This window comes from Leiobunum rupestre, chromosome 1, assembly GCF_980474605.1.
Source record: "Leiobunum rupestre chromosome 1, qqLeiRupe1.1.hap1, whole genome shotgun sequence".
NCBI classification, from domain to species: Eukaryota; Metazoa; Arthropoda; class Arachnida; order Opiliones; family Sclerosomatidae; genus Leiobunum; species Leiobunum rupestre.
The window spans coordinates 57,660,674-57,683,654 of NC_143384.1; the positions used below are offsets into that span (position 1 = coordinate 57,660,674).

The 22,981-nt window shown below is 33.7% G+C and overlaps 1 protein-coding gene across 1 annotated transcript; it reads right to left on the minus strand.

The window, feature by feature from the left end:
- Positions 1 to 341: 341 nt before the first annotated feature.
- Positions 342 to 22,051, minus strand: LOC149963366 (thioredoxin domain-containing protein 11-like). Its single transcript, XM_090180481.1, has 14 exons — positions 21,638 to 22,051; positions 19,668 to 19,878; positions 18,519 to 18,746; positions 13,053 to 13,146; positions 9,974 to 10,146; positions 8,662 to 8,790; positions 8,011 to 8,342; positions 6,819 to 7,257; positions 5,234 to 5,279; positions 5,017 to 5,177; positions 4,624 to 4,736; positions 3,873 to 3,953; positions 2,873 to 3,192; positions 342 to 1,326 (listed from the first exon to the last, which is right to left on the minus strand). Exons 1-14 carry the CDS (start codon positions 21,814 to 21,816, stop codon positions 734 to 736), a joined length of 3,099 nt encoding a protein of 1,032 aa, XP_090036607.1. The 5' UTR covers positions 21,817 to 22,051; the 3' UTR covers positions 342 to 733.
- Positions 22,052 to 22,981: the final 930 nt, after the last annotated feature.

A 22,981-nucleotide genomic window follows, 5' to 3' on the forward strand; every position in this document is an offset into this window, starting at 1 on the left:
AATGTTTGGGATTACACAATGGTCCTCAGGTCAAAGTGTTTGGGTTTGTCCACCCCTTTCAATAAAATAAGGGCACTTACAGCTACAACCACTAACAATATTATACGAAATAGAGCTATTCCAGTCCTTTAGCAGAATACCAAAAACATAAATTGGGAGTTTTTGATTTGCAGAATTGAAGAGTTTCTTGTGCCATGTATCTATACAAATAATTTCTGAGATTTATCATAAACTGCAAACATGTGCTCCTAGTAATATAGTTGCTTTAAATTGATGATATAAGCCTGCAGAAATTTGAATATTATAAGTTGATTTAAAAATATATTTTTTTTTGTAAGACAGTACTATTTTTTTAAATTTATTTACATAAAGCAAATTAAATTTCCAAAGGGTCAACAGTTAAATGATTTGAAAAAAACTTATGTAACCTTTTTCAGTCTTATGCATAACGATTTACCAAACCAGTACGCAAATGCATTTTGGCTTAATCAAACTAAACATTAAGTTTAAAAAACCAGTTACTTCAAACTTAAAATCCAGGTAGATTTTCCTATATAAAACTGGCGCTTTAGTATTTAGTTCTGAAAGGTTATTTTTCAAAAAATACTGTTTGTACTTTTTGTTTTTGAAATATCACAGGTATTCTTTTAAAACTATAGGACATTTAAATTACTAAAACAGTCCCAAAAAAATTCTAGTAATGTGAATAAATATATTCACAAATATTACCACGTCATAACTCATCTGTTCTTCGTTTCTTTTTCAGCAAAGGCTCACTTTTTTCTTTGTTTTTGGATATACCTATTTTTATTTTACTATGCTTTTTGTAGTCCACTGATTCAGTAGCTATTTTTGAACCAATTTTTGGTTTTAAAATACTAGCACTTTCTGATTTAACTGTTGGTTGGTATTTTGTTGGTGAAATTACAGGTGTTTCTTTCTCTGGAACAACTTTTTCCTTGGATGTAGAATGTTTTTCAGCAAGGGTGCTTTTAGTTTCAATTTTGGTAGCTAAACTAGGTTCTTTTAATAAATTTGTCTTTAAAGTGCCACTTGCTGGTTTAGATTTCTTAAGAACATTTCTTTCCAGAGAAATTGCAGGTACAGGACTATGTTCTTTGGAAAAAGACTTAATAGGAGTTATTTTATTAATTGGAGTTTTAGGTAATATTCCTTTAGTTGTAGCTAGCTCTTTATGTAAAAGTTCCATTTCTGTGCTCACTGAACCAGTACGAAGTCTTTTACGAAGATACTTCTGCAATTCTCTCGCTTGTCTAATTTTCCTCTTTTTATTCTTTAAAATCTCCACTAAATGGTTTCTGAACTCTGAAAAATTGGTTTTAGATTAGATCTCTACTCGATAAATTAAAAATGTTTATCTTTTCAGTAGCTAGCCCTTAGCTAGAGATGAGTCTTGGGCCCGCTAAAGGCGGGCTTACCTGACCCGACCCGAGCCCGCCTTGGGGCGGGCCGGGTTTTGGATATTGAAGTTTTTGGCGGGTTGGGTCGGGTTTCATTTTATATATTTTTTTTCGGGCCGGGCCCGGGTCGGTCTTTTTTTAACGGGTCTGGTCGGGTCGGTCTTTTTACATGAAACAGAGTAGGTCAGGTCGGGCTTTTATATATTAATGATCGGGCATTCCGAGTTTCTATGCTATTCGCAAAAGCTAATCTCTTCACACAGAAAGCGAATTATTTCATTATTGCTTGTTAACAAAAGCGACATGATAAGACTCAAAAACGTTTATACGCTAGCTTTGCCATCACAATTTTTTTACTGAGAGCTAGTTTCACAACAGAGTACAGACTACATAGCCTACTAATTGGAAAAAATACTTAATATTTGGTCTATATACCCTGGCGCCTTTTCACTCTTAGATTGACTCGCCCGTAGAGAGACATACGTTCTAAAACGCCTCACTTGGCGGCGCTGAAGTGCACCAAAATTTTAATTTGGTTTACCTATGATTCCCCCCCTAACGAGTCTCACACGTGATTATCTTTTCACTTCGTGACAAGCGTTGTTGTGGGAAACAGAGGTTCACAGTTCATGCGGTAACTAGTCAACTAGTCATAATAGTATCGCTCTGTAGCTTTGGACATGGCCGCCATTTTGAGGGCAGTTTTTTATCTATAGGAAAAAGCATGGTTGACGTTGACATACGTCACGACGATATTACTCTATAGCAATTGAAATTTTTAATTCGGGAGCTCACTCTAGAATATAGTACAAGCTTATACTATAACCATAAAAAGTGCAAGTTTATCGGGTCGGGTCGGGTTTCAATTTTATCGGGCCTTGGCAGGTCGGGTTTAAAATTTTACAAATTTTGTCAGGCCGGGCCGGGTTTCAGTTTTAAAGAATTTTGGCGGGTCGGGTCGGGTCAGATTTTCGAAATAAATAATTTTGGCGGGTCTGGTCGGGTTGGGTTTCAAATTTAGTTAATTTTGGCGGGCCGGGCCGGGTCGGGTTTCAGAAATAGCCAGCCCGACTCATCTCTACCCTTAGCCCTTAAGCTCTACAATTATTTGTTAAGAATTACTTTGACGTCCAATTAAATACATTTTTCTACTTGATTGGCGTTGATAATAGCGGGAAAGGTAAAATAAACAGTTTGCCTTCAAAAAAGCAGTTTTATCTTAAAAATAGAGAATTGCAATGGGTAGAATTCTTTGAAAAATGGAAGATTATTTGAAAAAAAAATAGCAATCAGGGGTGACTTATGTGGTGCAATGTGATGGGATATTTTTATAATAAGTTATGATGTAGATAAAGATTATTTGCCCATGTTCCCTAATTCTATTAACATGATTTTTTTAAGGTTGGTTTTCTTTTAATTGGACATCACATTTAAGTGATATGCTAAATTACCATTAAGGCTTTTCCATTGAGGAATTTCTTTGGCAAAAGGTCCTGGAGGCAATTCATTTGACTTAAGTGACTCGTCTTTAGCTAACCCAAAGAGATAATCTTCCAAATGATGTAACTGATTGCGAAGAGTACGTAATTCAAGAAAAAGATCTTGTACTTGTAATGAAGACTGCAATGCATTTTTGGTACTACAATCACCATCACAAAGTTGCATAGCTGCTTGCCAACGCACATTTGCTTTAGCATTAGCCAAAACAAATTGAATGAGGTTGACATTATTGATTGGAAGGCTTGCTGGAAATTCCACACTTTCTGATTTTCTGTCAAGATATTTAAGAACTTATAAGGAATTGTAGTACAAGCAATATGTGAGAAGTGGACCCAGAACAAATGGCGAAATTTATTATACATTTCAAAGTGATTTGGTTTACTCAGTGTACTACTACCATTCTGTGGACTTGAAAGAGGGATAAACCTAATTGTTATAGAAATTGCTAGTACAGCTTTCTAATAAAATCACTAGTATTTCATTTTCTGATTCAAAAAATGTATACACCTAATTTAGTTTAATTATTCACATTAAAATTTATGTTAAAACTTGTGTAAATACACAGTAGCACACCCTGTAGTTGGGTGGGCGATCTGTTGCTGAAGAAATCAATCATCAGACACAACAATGTTTCCAAGAGTATTGGAAACCTCAAAGCGATGGTACGTGGCAGGGTCTACGATGCCACATAATAGGATGTAAACTAATTCCTCCCAATTTTCCATTTATCTGTCTGTCTATTGTTATTTTAACCCATAGCAATACAGCCAAACTAAATGAGGATAGTTAAATGAACAAATTTAAAATGTTAATTAAATTTAACTAAAAACTATTCTATTCTTTAAAAGAAATCACCCTTGGTTTAGTGGAAACATAACTGATTGATGCTTAAGATATTTTGAATTAACTTAGTTCAACTTCAGTCTATGAATAAATTAATAAATACTTTACTTATGAGCCGGAAAAAATAATATTGTCGGGTATTTTTCTACTGTAAATTCCCATGGTAAATCATTCAGATCTCCATTGATTCTATAACAGTAAAAAAGTTAATCAAAACTGGTAAAATTTTAGCAAATTCACTTAAGCAGTAAGCACATGCAGAAATAACCAATTTACAAGTTCATTAATTCAAATTAAGAGTTTTAAGACGAAAAATTACCGAGGCCTTTTTTCTAGAAAACTTTCAGTATTTTTCATAGTTTTAATTCCATGATTAGATAAAAATTGTTCACAAATTTAAATTTCGCTGTATTTTCGCCTCATTTTGTCGCATCCAAAAGTAAAAATAAACCTCTAGACTAGTCTAGAATAAAAACCATGAACAAGAAATTGGTTTCAATTTTTTTTTTTCCAATTTGCGGAAACTTTTCTGCAATCAACAACTCTAATTCAAATGAACAGATTATATTTATTTGCCATCCTTTACTCCAAAAAAGGTTAAAGAGTACGCCACATTTTAAAAATGGACCCATCTTAAGTTAGGATGGCCACAATCCAATCACCTTTAAAACTAAGAATCAGTTAATTTAAATAAAACCATATTTTAAAATAACAATTATTATTTTATATAATTTTGTTTCATTTGTTTCTTAAAATTAGGGCCTTCTCCATAAATTTTTTCGAGCAAAGGGCAGCTTACCTGATTACACCCTAGCAGCGCCACTGACAAAAATTGTGAAAGTTGCCAAATATAACCCACCTGGCAAAAGTTATGTCTTCAACATCAGAAAAAAATTTGGCAACAGTGAGATATATATGAGCAATTCCACTACAAAAGACACACCATGGAGCATAGTACATGAGTACCACATCCTGGGGAAAAAATGTACGAATATTAGGGATTTATCTTGCTACGCAAATACCAATACCATACAAATATAGTATAATTATATGATATATTTAGCACAAACTTTTCTTAAATATTCTGAAAAAGAAGTGAGTCTCTGTAAATGTACATTTAAACAAATAACATTAACAATGTAGGAAGATGTCTAAGATATATTATATACCAATCTTACAACATAACTCAAAATTAGTCCAGCTAAAAAGTTTTAGACAAAACTTTTAAGCAGTTAGTAGTAAAATAGCATACCTTTGTTGGATTGAGTACAATATCACTGAATGTTTCCGTTGTTGCTTCAAGCACGCATAATGCCCCTGCTAACTCATCAAGTGGCGAATTAGGGTAAGGTGAAGCTACGCTTCTTAAATATCGATCAAGTCTTCCCAATGTGAAGTTTTTTATAAAATCAACTATAAGAAATAAAGTAAGTTGAAATTAACTTTAAGTTGTAAGTTCAATCATTTACCTAAACTATGTTTGGTTACATCTGGAAGAAGATATTGACTTTCTTGCTGGAAAAGAACAAAATTTCAAAAGTTAATTTTGTTGAAGCATCATAGTGAAAAAAACGCTACCAATAATTACTTAAGCTCCAGGGTCAGATTTAGTACACTAGAGGCCAGGCTTGAGCCTTTTACACTTTTAGGCTATTTTGACAGTTTGTGATATAAGTGTAGTTTTGCATTATATTTAAGCTAGCTAGAGGCTTACATATTCAGATGAGCCAACATTTCTTTAAAACACTTAGCTAATAACAAACTGCAAACAGAATGGATGATTTTTTTAGTAGAGTGTGTGAATGAAGGCCACTTGTTTTACGAGCTTTAAATGATTATTTTTTAATTAACTTAATTTTAAAAAAGTAATTTTAGGGGATGACTTTTTTTGCGGAGAATATAGCGCTTGACGCGTAGATTACGTACTTATTTTTTTTGGCCCGCAAACGATAATTTTTTCATTAACTTAATTTAAAAAAAAGTCATTTTAGGGGATTGGTTACGTTTTTTTAAAAAATAGTTTAGTCGTGTATCCGTCGACACAACTTTTCAGACGCGCCCCAGCCCCATTCCGAGCATTGACGGTGGCCCTTCTGTAATCGTACCTAGTGGCATCGTATCAACTTAAATAGTAACTCCCCGTATTGGCGCCTAACGCACTTTGAGATACCGCGTATTGGCGCCTGACGGCGCCGCGCACTCACTTCGCTCAATGGCTGGGGGCGCGCGGCGCCTCCCCAACCCCATACTAAAAAATGCGATGGGCCATCTATAACGCGACCTAGTATATACTTTTAATATCAACCTGGAATAAGCGTTTGTGGCCCAAAAATACAAAACACCTAGAAAATGAACCAAACCTGTAATTGATTTTATAAAGTACGGGAATATCACTTTGTGGCCTAAAAATACAAAACACCAAGAAAATGAACAAAAACTGTAATTGATTTTATGAAGTACGGGAATATCGGGAATATCACGTGGAAATTATTAGGACACCGAAACTGTGGTGTCGGCGAACACACGACGGAAATAAGTACAACGAAACACGTGAAAATGCCCAAAAATGTGAAATTTTTAAAATTACATTAAAAAATTAAATAATCATTTGCGGCCAAAACAAAAAATACCCTCGGCATCTACGTGACAAGGTCTATCAGGCGCAACCAAAATTATATAAAATTCAATGAAAATGAGAAATTTTTTAAATTAAAAAATTAATTTAAAAATTAAATAATCATTTGTGGCCAAAATAAAAAATACCCTCGGCAACTACGTCACAAGGTCTATCAGGCGCAACCAAAATTAATATGAAATTCAATGAGGCCGCTGTAGTTCACTTCACCCTTTATGGCATTCGAACCAGGGACTAGTAAACCAATCAGACAACTTCCTTTAACAGAGCTGGATACCAGTAAAGGGGACAATTTAAGTTATTTATATTGATAAGGAAATACTTAAATGATAACGTTTGTTTTATTTCTTACCAGAAAATAAATGATTTCTGTCTACTTCTAACACACAAAAAGGCACCTAATATAAAAATATACAAACCTTAGCCTCCACTATAATTGCTGCAGTTTGATGAGGCATGGAATAGATGTCAACTCCGAGATGCTCAGCAAAGGAGTGATGAAGCACTGTATCAAGAGCTAGAAAACTTAATGAACGATTGGTTCTACATCCTAATCCTGAGAAGTTTGCTTGCCAGTATGATAAACTAGGCTGTGCAGGAGCCAATGGAAAATTAAATGGGCTATATTTTAAAGCTAGATTCAGATGTCTGCATTCTTGTTTTTTCTTAGTTAATGACATCTTCAAGATTTTGTCATCTTCAACACCAGATGCTTTGGAAGTACCAACGGCTAATGATAATGTCAACTTAGAAAATTCAGATTGTCTAGAAAGGCACTTGACTGATGCGAAATATAATGTCCTCCCCTTTATTTTCACTGTAAACTTGCGACTATCACACTGTCCTTTTGCAAGTCGTCTGCCAAAAAAAATTATACATCAGAAGATTCAAAATTGGGGGTTCAAATAACACTGGTCCAAAAACATTATATTGAACAAGAGCAGACTTCTTTCATTTTGGGCAAAAAGACTAAAATTGCTTCTTTTCAGAACTTTAAAAAAAAATATATATGATAATTTTCAATGTGGCAAAAAAACAGATTAATTTTGTTGAAACTCAATTCTAGATAAGGATGACTTTGATAGAAAGGTATTATTGGATTGAAACACCTAAATCTTAGTTGTAAGGGTTAGTCATACTGCCAGCTAAGCCTTCATTGTGTCAGAAGAAATATCTCGTCATTCCTATATATTACATTTTCTCCACCTAAGAAATTCAAATTTTTTAATGGGTAATATCAGGAAACTATAAACAAACACTTGAAATGCCTAAGGACGACTAAGGTGGTCCCCAATGATTTTCATGGAAACGGGAGTGTTATACAAAGGAGATAATAGCTAGCAAAGCCCTAAGTAAAACTTGGCATACAATCAATGATAGCCAGCCAATAAATATTAAAAAATGAGTTAGGTCTTACATTCGATGTAGTTTAAGCTCAGCCAGTTTCTCGAGCCACTTTCCGAGAGTGGTGGCAACAGATCCTTAGACATTCAAAGTGTATAAATATATATATTCCTGGTAATATTTTAGTATGAATTGTTTTGTTTGATCACTAAATATATTGTGCCCCAAATCAGCCTAACAAAATGTTTCAAGGAAAAAAAAACAAACCTCGAAAGAGATACAGCTTTTAGTCCTTCCCTGCAGCTGGCATCACCACTTGAAATTGGCCAGCCATTAGTGGAGTATATACAAGCAGAGCAATAACAAGTTGAGTCGGATTTCTTTTTAACTTTGAACTTTGGAAGCAAGAAAGACTGGCAACATGCAGACGCAAATGGTTGTTCACCTGAAGTCATATCTATATTTCGAGGGCTACATATATCCCTTAATTTATCAAAATCTTTTTGACGAATGTGACGTTTCAGAATTATTCGGTGTATAACTGATGTAACTCCTGGAGCATTTTCACAGTTGAAATAGTTCATTGCAGTTTCACGTAACTGAAAGATAAGAAATATTTATCAAATGTTATTTCAATATTGTATTGATAATTTTTTAATTTACTATTTTAGGGTACATAGTACTGTAATATTTATTTTGTAAATTTCTCTATCATATGGGGCAGAAAAACCATTCGAACATACGTGCACTTATTCCTTTTAACTAATTGGTTTTCAATACCTTTATTTACTTATAAACAAAAATATATCAAATAGTGAATAACTCGATAGTAACCTTTTAATCTACTCATAATAGTAACCTTGTTTTTATAAAAATTATGAACGAATTTGTTTCAGCCAGGAAATCACTAATCCTTACCAAATCATAATAAGGTGGTGGTTCAAGCATGAGATTTCTTGGTGTGAAAAGAATTAGAGTTGGAGACTTTTCCAAAACTTGGGCCATTAATCGGCTTTTCATACCAGAAGGAGACAGCCAAGTACACACCTAAATTGGAAGAAAAATAGTTGAAAATATTATTCAAAAACAGGATTATTTAATGAAAAGATACCAATCATTACGCTAAGCAAAATATCACAAAACTATACCGAATTTTATTTAAGTTTTTCATAACTGCGACTGCATTCACATGATTGGCACTCGGTAATATCTTAAAGCTATGTAAATTAATTTGTATTAAATTTTTTAATAGATTCTTTGTTGGCTATCTTACACTATGTAATTAAAAATTAAAATTAAATTTCAAAGAAAATAATCCCAAATTCAGTTTTACAGCAATTTTGACACATGCCTCTATTAATAACAAAGGTGGGAAATCATTATTGGGAACTACCTGAACAGTACTTAATGAATATATGAGAGTTAAACAATGCCCTGTGACCTCCGGCCCTTTCATCCATATTTTATGAACAGAACAGAACCCATAAATATTAATTAAAAAGTATAGAGATGTACCGATATATCGGCCTATTTTTCTAATATCGATATTGGCCAATATCAGCTTCGCTTAATCCGAATAATATATTACTAATTTTGGTTGCATGTCCAAGTCAGTACTACACTAGATTATCAGTGACGAAAAAAAGGTCCGGTAAGAAAATAAGAACTAAAACCATAGAAAGAGTCATACTTATTGTTATTATGTTACTAATAAATTTACAACTATATGTATCCATTCTATGCAAAATAACCTCCAAAAATATTCAAATGGAGCATTATCACAGAAGGAAGAACAATTTAATGTAGTCCATCAGCATACGTTTAACAAAATACATAATTGAAAAACGAAAAAGAATGGACAAGTATGGAAAAAATACCAAAATTTACCTCAGTCATAAATTAGCATTATAGTTTCAATTCTTAGATTACTGCTTAAGTATTTCACATTTGTAATAAATATTTTTAATTAACACAGTCATGTTTGGGTGCTATGGAAATTATTTACATAATCAACTATTTGTGAGACTAATCGAAACACCAAAAAATTGGGAAGTAAATTATTTTAAAAATAGAACTAAACACACTTAACGTTTTAATTAAATCATTTGTGTTAATGCCTCTAAAATACAGAAGCAATTACTTTTTAACTACCAACATTTAATAGCTTATTATTATTATTTCAGTACTAAATTATCAGGAAACAATACTAAACAGAATATTTAAAATTTACCTGATTAAGATTATTGAATGCCCAAGAGATGAGGTTTTCATTTTTAATTACAGGTTCAGGATAGACTTTGGTTCCATTCCATAAGTGTAAGACTACAGACTCCACAGTAACCCTGAGACGAACAGCTGCAGCTCTACTTGTTACCACAGCAAATCCCAACCTTCTTGTGGTATCTAAAAATGGGAAAAGCGTATTTTTTTTAAGAACACTGTTTAAGCAAATAAATTATAAATAATTTTAATTGTAATTATAGTAAGGATGCACCGATATGGGCACAGCCGATATATCGGCTATCCCTGGCCAGTTCAGTGCACTGTCATACCACTTTATTATAATTATCCGAGTATGTTTCTTTTCATTTTTCTTGATACATTATCTATCACAAATCGAATATTGTTGATTTTATTTGTTAACACTCGAAAAACCCTGTCTGGCGTACGTGGCGCGGCCAATCACTATTTGGGTCTTTTAAAAACGTTCTTTGGACTTGTGCTTAGTGGCAAAAATTCTCAGACCTCTAATCTCCAAGACAAGCAATGTTTTCGAATGGTGGCAGGCCAATAAAGAACGATTCCCAATTCTTGCCAGCCTTGCTAGAATATGCAGAGATATTTTAGTACAGTAAACCCTATTATCACGAAGTTTAATCTGGTATAGTTTGTACAAATTCAGTAAGCTCATCACAAAATTGTTTGTAAGATCCAATTTGTTTGATCACTGTTTGTAAGTTATTCCACGGTGCTTGGTGCTTTTGGTTCTATGGGATGTCTCTAGTTGCCACACGTAGAAGTTGAGATCGGATCCTCGGGTTTGAAAACTATGCATTACATATTGCTTTTTTAAATTTTTATATTTTCAAATAGATAATCTCGACATCGGTTTTTCGACACTGTTAACATGAAGGCTATGATGTTTCATTTGTACAGTTGTTTTTACAGTTGTTTTATTGTCAGACAACCCAGCTGTCCTCTTGAGTCTGTCACTGAGGAGCGTTTCTTCTTTTAGGCTACAATTTTTTTTCGTAAGCAAGGCTCATTTGCGGAGTTGTAGAATAAGTCTCCATATGTGAAAATAGGTTGGATTAGTTTTCTTAATTACCTGTTCGCTGTATGGTTTCCAGGAGAGAGTATCATCTATAATTACTCCCAGATATATATAGGAGGAGACTCAACTTTATTTCCGTACCTTCAATTGTGGTAATTTCACCAGGCTGAATAGATTTCGCATTTGGGCAAAAGATCATGAATACCGTTTTTGACTTGTTTAGTATGAGTTTCCTATTTCTCCGAACACGTTTAAGGATTAGTTTCCATGCACTTTGGCTCCTTAAGGTTGTTGGCATTAATTGCTGAATTTATGAGAGCATCATCGTTGGCATATTTTTTTGATACACTTGAATTTAGGTACTGATTTATATCACTTGTATAGGTAGGTCCTAGTATACTTCCCTGCGGGACGTCATCTCTATTTATGTTCCTTTCATCAAAGATCTCTACTCCAACAACAACATACTGCTTTCTATTTTTAAGGCATGTTTCAAGCCACATCACAGCTTTATCAGAGAAATTTTTATGTTTTAGAAAGTCATGGTCAACTGTGTTAAATGCTTTACTTAATTCAGCGATTAAAACTCCTACGTCGTGCCCATTACTTACTCTACTTATAGTTTCCAGAAAGTAGCAGTAAGTGAATGTCATTCATGAATTACGAGATTAGCACTTTCACTTACTGCTAATTTAACTTCCCGAATATTGAAAAACAAAACTGCTAGATCCTGTCGATTTGAAGGCAATTTCACACCTGTTATCTGATGGTGTACATCTCCCACTAAATAAATATCATTTTTAGCACTTTGTAGTTCGACTGCCGCCATTCTAACAGTAAATTAATGTGTAAATTGCGCATAAATTGACACAAAAATGGCAAATTACGCGGACACACGCCTCGTCTCCTGCCCAACTTGTATGCACGTTTTCAGATGCAAGTCGGCACGTGTTCCTGTTTATAGAATGAGCTAAAATGAAATAGTTGCAACCGTCGGGATTTTCACCCTAGCTTCCATCAGCCTAGGCCTAAGCAAATGGTAAGGTTTCTTACCATTGACAGCTTGACATTCCTATTTCCTATGAGACCAGAACAATCTCTTTATACACATTCTTATTTACCTATTATTCTTTTAATGTTGCTACTTATTACTTATTGGCATAGGCTTATATTGAACTGAGCTTAGTTAGCTAAACTTTAGCAGTCGACGTCACTTAGAGCACGTCTCTCATGACGTCGTTAAATTATCTTTTTTACACCTTTTGGCTGTATGCCCATTGTGGCAGTATATAAAGGGAGGTTAGCTAGGATTTAGAGAGATTGATAGTGATGATGCTGTTGGAGTAGGTTGATAAGGTAGCTCTTAGGATATATTATTATTTAGTTGTAAATAAAAGTATATTTTGTAATGTTAGGTTAAAATTATTATATGTTAGAAAGAGTTAGTGTATTGTTGACTTGTCATAATCCCGCCATTCTTCACTCTTATGGAGGAAGTCAGTAATTATTACTTTAAAATTAGTGCTATGCTATGTCTGCTGCACAATGGTAACTAAGGGTATGATGTTTTGTGTTTTGTTACTCTTTCATCTTAAATTTATTATTGTATTTAATTGAAGAAATGTTACTTTTTGATTATTGTTATTGCTACCACTACCTAAATCACCTCAAATAAATAATGATTGGAACTTCTTTGGTGCTTTCGTAAATTGTACTGCTCTCTCACTCTCACGCACTAACGTGGTTAGGGAACAATCGAACTAGGTTGTAACTGGGGAAAGATATCGGTTACAATGTGTCATAATAAACATAATTAAATTGGTATGCGTTGATTTTTTTTGACTTTCGAAAAATAAGGGACACCCTAATGCACACACTACTTCATGTGCCTGCCAAACCACCATGGTCACACACGCACTTCAGGGGTATGTCAAAGTTTTCGAATTCATAAATGTGATTTTTGCCAAGTTTTCCAAAGTTAAAGCTTTCTGCTAGCGCTTAAATATTTATTAATCAAATGATGCTTAATGTATACCTTTCCCAAGCATTTTTAAAGCTGCAATATAGTACTGTCGATAACCAGGTGGTTGAGGAGATGAATGAAATTCAAAGTAACCCACCATAACAGCCTAAAAAAGGAAAATTTAAAGAATTAAAATCAGTTTGAAGACCAAGCCTTTAAAATGTTATTATCTATATGCTTATTCCGAGTTAAGTTAGGGGGAAAAATGCTTGCAGTAATCCCAGATTGATATTTTAAAATATTTTTTTTATCTAAGAGTTTTAACTGAGTTTCAAAACTTAAATAACTTAATAAAGAGAAGTTTCATTCACCCACACAAGAGATTGGTTAGTGATTTTTATTATTTGAGTGAATCCCAAAGAAATAAACTGGGACACACCAGGAAACTATACATCTATACAATATGGAATGTCTAAGGGTTCATTGCCACTGCGCTGCGTATGCGTCAAGAAATACATTGATTTAAAACATTGCATGTAATTTAAAAAACATTGGTTGGCCACCATTGCAAACAAGAACCTCAGTTGTAAACCAGGCCAGTATTAAGCCCCTACAGCATACTAAGAATGGTGAATGTTATTCATTGTAAAATATAATTATTATTATTATAAGAAAACTAAACATTAGAAGTAATGAGCAGTTTTTCTTAAGGCCATACAAGTCACTGACTTTGTCTTACGTCGTTTTTTTTTGTTGCACCAAAAGTGGTCTCACTCCCACTCGGATCAAACGAATTTTACACGTAACGCTATCAGTCGAATAAAAGCGATTTAATAATAAGAAATGCTATATTTTAAAAAGGATTATTTCAGGAAAATTCAAGGTTAAAATTTTAAATAAAGGAATGGTAGTGTTTTTAATATTTTCCCTGACGATAAGCCTGTTGGTTGGTTATACATACGTAGCTTCCGGGTCACAATTATTCAGTTATAGTAATGCAAAAAGGGTACTGTTTGAAAAAATGTGTAATGGCATGGATGAAGTGTGTGAGCCCTGTGATATTGAAGCTTACGTATAATACACAGAGCCTTAAAAAAGGAATATTTTGAAATAGCTTTAGCTTTTAGTACCACCTTGCTTCCCTCAAAATTTTGTTTCTTCGGTTATTAATATTTTTTTATTTTATTTATGCTTTCAAGAGTTCTGCAAAACATGAAAGGGAACAGAAATATCCCCCCCCCCCCAAACAGCACCTGTCATTTAGTGGAGCTTTCTTGTGGAACTGTTTCGCAACTTAATTCTTGGCTTAAATAGTTATTGTTAACTAAATTATATACATTTAAGATGGTAAATAGTTGACATTTCATTTTTAATAGCATTTTGTTGTAAACTCAAAAGCCACACTTCTACTTATATCTTTCCATCCTATATTTTACCAGGACAAATTCCTAATCCCTTTGTGAGTGTAGGCTTTATAAAAATCTTAGTTATCACTTTCAAATTTGACTATAATTAATTATTAAGTTACAAATTCACAAAATGATTTTACATTTTAATAGTCTAGAATTGTATTACAAAAGTTTGTAGAAATAATTACTCATAGCAAAAGCAACATAAGACCCAAAGGTGTGACAACTCTACCTTTGCACCCTTTAAAATATTTACTAAGAGCTAGTCTCATAATAGATTACATAGTCTACTAGTTTTAATAGTACTAGCAACGATATATTTAGACTCTGGCGCGATTTTCTCTCTTCCGATTTCCTGTAGACATACGTTCTAACAACCCCCTCTCCCACTCACTCTTTTTACTTTGCCACAAGCTCTCATTAAACATTATACTGTACTGACACCCAAAAAGTATAAGAGCCTCTAGCAAGAGAATTAAGTAATTATCCTGTACTAGTCCTATGCCTTGGCACTGCTTATTGCATGCGCTCACTATGACAATATGTGGATTCTTTACTCTTGTTCTCAGACTAAAAGTGTAGTATATTTACTCTAATATGTTTTATTTGCCTGTTCCAAGGATGAGATTTACTCTGGCCCATAACTATTAGCTTGTTAAAGAGAATTGGGACTATGCTTTCTAGGTGGATTCTTTTAACTGGTTCTGAGATTTTGAAGTAGGGTAAAAAGAGTAGCCATATGACGTGATTTTACCCCAATTCTGTGGTGGTTAATAGTTTGATCAGGTAACCAATGAAATTCTAGAACGCACATAATTTTATCAGTTTACTATCGCTATTGGGTGGATAAAAGTGTATCCCCATTACTCTGACCTTGACGAATAGTTATTGAGTAAGTCTCTTCACCAGAACAAGCGAACAGTTTAATTTAGAGTAAAAGGTGAACACGAAAGGTGTTCCAGGACAAGCAAAAAGAATCCACCTAATACTGATAAAATCGTCTGCTTATCTAGATTTTAATAGGCAGAATCCGATTAAGGACTTGGTGCAGAGACGTTTTAAAGTATCGCAAAATAGCGATTCCTCGCTAAATTAACAGAAAGGGGGCGTGATTTAGGAAAAATCGCGAACTTCGCGCCAAATCGGTGTGCAGAGACATCTCGTCCCGCAAAAATTACAGGAAAGTGTTCTGGTTTATTTTGGGAGAGGCCTAGGACAGTCGCTAGCCGCCGAAAAGCTCGCAAAAGCAATGGCGGATTGTGGTACGCAAAGAGCTCAGGATATAAATTAAGAAGTAAACACTTTTTATCTACTTTAATAAGATAAATAACACAACACGATAGGTCGGAATATTTTAAATTACTAAAATTTGAGTTTCTAGTTCATTATCGCTTTCCGAAAAATGTTTTTGTTAAATTATTGTCAGAGCCAAAGCCTAACCACAATCACGATTTACGAAACACTAAAATAAGCTTGCCACTCTTAGCAACTTTACAGGTAAGAATAAATTATAATAGGCAATCTTATACATTACTACTTTGGGTGCATTCTAAGCCTTGGTTTATTTATAGATCCTTATTTGCTGGTAGTGTATGCAGTGGGTCAGTAATGACATGGTGAATTGGTTCAGTGTATCAAAGATCTTTAGCTATCAACCAACATTTATACCAATTCATCTACCAAGAAGAAACCTTTCCTCAGGTAGACTAGGAGTTGCGATAAAAGATGTATAGGAACATTTAAGTTTATTTGACATGCATCAAGAGCTTACTGAGCCAATTTGATGTATTACCTTTTATTAAAAGTGTTTGTCAGTTAATTGTATACGCTTATATCATTTGTTACAAATTATACCTTGACTAGGCTATGTAAATGCCAGATAATTAGGTAGAACAACAACTTATATCAAATAGCAGGTCCATTGTTTTACGTGTGATCAACATAGGATATTTAGCTAGAAATTCCTTTAGACAATTACCAATTTGTGTACACTTGTTAAATTGCAGTTTTTATTTATTTATTTATTGATTTATTTAATAACTAGATTTATTTTAATTGCTATCAGCTAAGTTTTGAAATAAATATTTTCCAAAAAACCAAATGATATGGCTCATTTTCTAACAGAGAATTCGGGTGAAGTTAACTACAGCAACCTCATCTTGTTTTATAATTATATCAGGCGGAGACGATAGTTTTAATTTTTTTGGCGCAAATGATTATTTAATTTTTTATTTTAATTTAAAAATTTTAACTTTTTATGTAATTTTCACGTTTTTGTTGTTATTATTTTGTCGTGTGATAGACCTTGTAGATAGCGTGGGTATTTTTTATTTTATCCGCAAATGATTATTTAATTTTTTATTTAAATTTAATTTTTTTTTGTTTAATAACGCTTTTTGTTATTATTTTCGTCGTCTGTTCGACGACACCACGTGTTTTTCAGCCCTAATAATTTCCACGTGGTATTCCGGTGGTTTGTAAAAAAACATAGTTTCCACGTGGTATTCCGGTTACATAAATTACAAGTTTTCTAAATTTTGGGAATTATCTAGTTGTGCTGCCTTTTTCGGCCGCAACCGCTTATTTTATTTTTTTGGTTTATTTTATTTTCCCTTGTTTGGGCATTTTCACGATTTTTGTTATTATTTCCGCCGTGTGTTCCAGTCGCGTACCCCACTTTGCCCTTGGCCGTGCGATATACGGGCAAATTTTCACACTCCCGACAATACTTGGAAGGGTATGCCTAGGTACTGTCCTCTAGGTTGCGTTATAGAAGACCCATCGCTTTTTTTAGTATGGGGCTGGGGCGGCACAGCGTGCCCCCAGCACGAGAGCGTAAAACGGTTCTTTAGCAATTTTTTAAAACAGCCTGGTGTAGGCGAACACACGACAAAAATTATAACCAAAACAAAATTTTAAAATACATGAAGAAGTTCAATTAATTACATAAAATTAAAAAAAAATAACCATTTGCGGACAAAATAAAAAATGCCCACGCTATCTACATGACAAGGTCTATCATACGACAAAATAACAAAAAACGTGAAAATTACAGAAAAAGTTAAATTTTTTAAATTAAAATAAAAAAATAATCATTTGCGGACAAAATAAAAAATACCAACGCTATCTACGTGACAAGGTCTATCACACGACAAAATAATAACAACAAAAAACGTGAAAATTACATAAAAAGTTAAAAATTTTTAATTAAAATTAAAAATTAAATAATCATTTGCGCCCAAAATAAAAAATACCCACGCTATCTACGTGACAAGGTCTATCACACAACAAAATAATAACAACAAAAAACGTGAAAATTACATAAAAAGTTAAAAAAATTTAATTAAAATTAAAAATTAAATTATCATTTGCGCCCAAAATAAAAAATACCCACGCTATCTACGTGACAAACTCGATCGTATCCGCCTAAAAAAAATATAAAACAAGATGAGGTTGCTGTAGTTAACTTTTGCCGAGAATAATATATAGTAATGAATTTTATTTTCATTCGTATTTTATTGGTGTAAAAAGATTTTGGATTAACCCCCATTCTTACGTGGCTATATTATATTAATATATTTTAATAAAATAACGGATTTAACTGTAACAATTCTAAAACCTAATAATAAAATTAGAGTAAAAAATTATTAAATAGAAGAGCCAGGCTTTCATCATCAAAATGCAAGCCAACCATAACCATGTGATAGCTTTTTGCGTCAAAAATCGAGCTCTCCTATTGGTCCGTAACTTTGGTATCAAAATTCGGAAAAATAATATCGTCAAGAATGAACAGAAAGCGCTAAAACGTCTATGCACTGCGATTTCGAGGATCGCAAAATAAAGAACTCGCTAAATCTGAATCGCTAAATTGCGATCCTGTTAAAATAAACAGGAATCGCAAAAAGTTTCTGCACCAGGCCCTTAAATTACAATATACAGTTAATCTTCTTACCCTACTCCGATATCCCAGAATAGGCACAAAGAAAACACATAATGAGGCAATGAGCATGTATGAGTAGAAATGGCTCAGTAAAAATATTTCTCATGAAATATAGGAAACTGACACAAATGTTTAAATAATTATAAACTTACGTCAGTACAAAATAAAAAAATTGCAAATTAAACCAACCTCATGCCGGGCTTGAAGATCTAAAAGCTCTCCTTGTTGATATATAGGAAAAACTGGAGACAAAACATGGTCCAAGAATGGAATTAAATATGTAGCCAGGAGAGGTCCATTGTAAGTCACAGAGCCAGCTCGTCTTACGTGAGCTAGAAGTAGAGGGTAAGACTGCAGCTTCAACGACCTACGGCATTCACCTTCAGGCCACCAGCAATTTACCGCAGCGAAAAACACCTATAAAAAATATCATAAGTCAAGGTCAAGTGCTAAAGCGAAAAGAGGTAACTGTCCTGGTCCTAGAGAAGTTAGGAAACCAAGTTTATTCTAATCACATAACCAAAAATCTATTTATTTCAACTTAGGGAAGAATGATGTTTTACTATGTTGAGACGTTTTTTAGCTCATGCTCAAAAAGTAAGCCCAATAAAAATGGAAATCAGTCTGATATCTGGTTCTTTGGTTGGTAATTTTTTACTTCACCCAACACATGCCCAAAGAAACTTAAACCATTATGCTAGCAGGTTATCTTCCTATATGTATAAAGAAATATATTCTTGGTGTGATTTCATACAACATGTAAACAGAAAATGATAGAAGAGTTAGAAAAAAAAACCAACGATTTTACTATAGCTGATGTAAAAATAGAAATATTTTAACATAGTTTTTAATGATTTTATGTAACTACTAGGGGAATGTGCCTTTTGTCAATCAAATTGAAGATTATATTATTATCAGTGGCAGTGCCAGCTAGAAGCAACAAACAAAAGGAAAACGTTAACGCAGTGTTGTGTACAAATTTCATTGGACGCGCCCTTACGCTGAACGTTTTATGGGTGGGGGAAAGACAATTTTCTGACGTAAGCAGTTACTAAAACGTCTAACCATTTAAATTTACACAAGAAAATGGATGACTTTTGAGTTCTCCTTGCCTGTGGTGCTGTTTTTGTTGCACCTAGGTGCCAGGATCTTTAGGCAAGAAAGCTCTAGCTTGAAAAGATTTTAGAGCCCTTTTTATTTACTCAAGCTACAATATTAAGCCATACATATTTACAGGGTATTTTGGTGTAATAAGGAAAATCAAGTGGTTTTTGTTGAATTTTCAACTGTAAAAACTGCATTGATATTTGTAGGATGTCCACTGAAAATATTAAATACCTGAGCATGGTAATATCGTGCAGCTGTTTCGAATTCGGATCGAGCCTGAATGCACACTGCATCCCACGGTGCATAATACATGACAATGGATACATCATTTTCCAGCAGCAAAGAGTTAAGTCCCTGCATATTTCCCACATAAAAATCCGAAACCAGTGACGACAGTGGGAAAAATCTCTGAGGTGGATTTGCCTTTCTTGTTTTAAGTGGGCTACAGAGAAAGATATAAATATCATTAGAAATTTATCTTTAGTAGGAATTCATACACGCTACTTAGGAACAGCTCGTGTATTCACTGAAAGATTAAGGGTCATTCCTCACCAGGGCTGTGCAAGTGGTGTAAAATCTCAAAGGCTATAGCCAGAAGACCCGGGTATCCTACAATTAAGAGCATGAAAAAATCTTCAACCATTGGGCCAATTTCAAAATGGATCTCACAAAGCAATAAAGCTCTTATTATCATAATAATCAGATGAGCTGCAATTGGCAACTATGCCATTTCCAAGAATCCAAAACAGGCAATGCACGCCCTGGTGATAACTGGCCAAAAGAAAGAGAAAACCATACTAGCTTTCAGTAAATATTTTGAAGGACGCAAACACACTTTTGCGTCTTACGTCACTTTTGCTGATATCAGATGATCATTGACTAAGTTATTAGGAATAATGGTTTGGTGTCTAGGGCCTTTGGCCAACACCATAAGTTGGTTCACAAAACAATTAGGAATAATGGTTTTCCCTTCTCTTTAGTCATTCATAACCCTTAAATAGTTCTTTAATGTTGAAACATTGCTATCTTCATATGTTTGAATAGTTAAAAACTGTAATATTTTTTTTTAAGATAAATGACAATCACCTTTATTTAAAATAATTATGTGAAGAAAAGTTTAGATGAAAATGAATTAATTATAGAAGTTTAAAAGAAAATAAATACCACCTGGGAATTATCTTTTTTAGTCATGTTTATAAGATGATATAGAGGGGTTAAATTTAAAAAAAATATTTGATCCAACAGGTTTTTTTTAATTTCCATTAATTTTGATTTTTACAATCAAATTAATTAAAATAAAGTAGTCAAGTTGTCAAAAGCTGCCATCATGCATCATTTCAATTAAAATAATTTATCAATTGTATGGTCCCCTTAATTGTTAGTCAAAGGTGAAAACATAGGATTTGACTAACATGTGTAAAATATTATACATACATTCTTTTAAGCCAGAACTAACTCAACATGTGGCTGCCACAGCAGTGATCCATATGGGTTTATTTTTAAAATTAATTTAGCTTGACAAAATGTTATCCTTATATAGGAGGGGGCAAACTATGTTTTTTCCTTTAAATGACCAAAGATTGAAATATTTGTTAGGTTCCCGTTACCAGAAATCAAATTGAAATTTATATTAAATTCTACTAAATTAATTTTGCAGATTGTATTAGCGATAACCAAAACTGTGCGAGCAGCTAATAGTCTATTATAAACATATTATTATTACAGCTAGCTACTGTAAAAAGAACTTCATTAGCTAACTGTAAAGTGCACTACTATCACGTAACATGAGTTCTTAAGAGAAGCTTCTAACAGTGTAAAATAATAATTTAAGGATATTAAATTTCTAAAACTAATAACATATCATTGTTAACTGAAACAACTACTTTTAATGCATCTCTTTTTATTGAAAAACGTTTAGTAGCATTACAAATGATACTGGTACCAGTGATTGTGTAAATTTCATAAAAATAAGTAATGAAGAGTTGAAAATGTTTATAGATAAATACATGTACCATTTAACGTTTAAGCATATGGGTGAGTTTACTGTGCTAAAAATAACTCCTCACTTTGCCGTAGAATCTTGGCACGTGTACTACCTAAAAAAATTGAAAGAGCTAACAGTCCAACTAACACAACATAGATAAGAAAGGAATGGTTTAGGCTTAGTGTTATATAGTTTGATTATGTAAAAGTATTTTTACCCATTTTGAAAGGCGGCGAATGCGGTAAATATCACAGCTAATAAAAAGCAAAATTCTCTACCATAAACGGTCATCACTTGTAAGAGACGATGGGAGGATTCGCCACGTGTCTCTTGTGTTTTCGCCGCATCTTCGTTCCCATCGCTATTGATGCCAGTCGCCATAGTGACGTCACTCATGATTAACTTCACCCCGGATTCGGAAAACTAGAACTAGCGAGTAGCAACGAGGGACGCGAACATTTTTTATTCTTTCGTTGAGTCGCTTATCAGAGTTTCCACAAAAACGTGCCAAATATGGCAACTCCGCTTATTTCCCATTTCATCTTTAACGAAAAAGATGACGGAAAGAACTTTACAGAAGCAGATGCACGAAACTTACCCTCAGACCTCGATTCGCACTTTGGCAAAGAGATAAAGAGATTTACAGAAATAGTGACGTAATATTTCACGTGTGCGGAGAAGAATTCGAGTTGCTTGCCAAGTTCAAAACCATATACATAAGAATATAATCTCCTCCCGCAAAATTGAAATAGCACGCGCTTGCCTTTGGCAAAATTGGCAATGGACACGAAGCTTAGCAGAGAGTAAATTCGCGACCGAAACAAGTCTAGGCGGCGCTGCGGCGTTAACGGTGTAGCGTCTGCTCCAGCCTACAGCTAAAATAGAGAAAATCGCGTGGTCATGGAACATGTAACCATAGACATAATCAAGAAATAGACCCAAGATTGTACGGGTGGTTAATACGGAGGCGACGACTAGCAGACAACCGGTAGTTGTTCCGTATTCCTGTGTATGGGGCGCCAAACCGGCAAAAATTGTATGAACTTTCTATAAGAATAAGATAATTAAAACATCTATAAAAGTATGAAAAACGTCTATAAAAGTATGAAAAAAGTCTATAAAAGTATGAAAAAACGTCTATAAAAGTATGAAAGAACGTCTATAAAAGTATGAAAAAGTCTATAAAAGTATGAATAATCTATAAAAGTATGAAAGAACGTCTATAAAAGTATGAAAAAACGTCTATAAAAGTATGAAATAACGTCTATAAATGAAAGAGTCAAAGGGATCCAGCGCGCTCGTTCGTTCTCTTGAGAGAGCTCGAGAGAGAAAGAAAGGCTGAACGCCACTGCATTTACACTGAACGCACCGAAGTTTAGGTTGAATTTATATAGTGCTAGGAATGCGCCAAAAAGTCAAGCTTCTACCGCTGCGTATACGCGGTTTGCGGATCTCATTTTCCTGTTTCCATCGAACACCAAAATAATAAGTTTTTTTTAACTTTAATGATTTAAATTCATTTTGTCATCGCAGTTTTTAGAAACAGTATTTTGCCACAAGC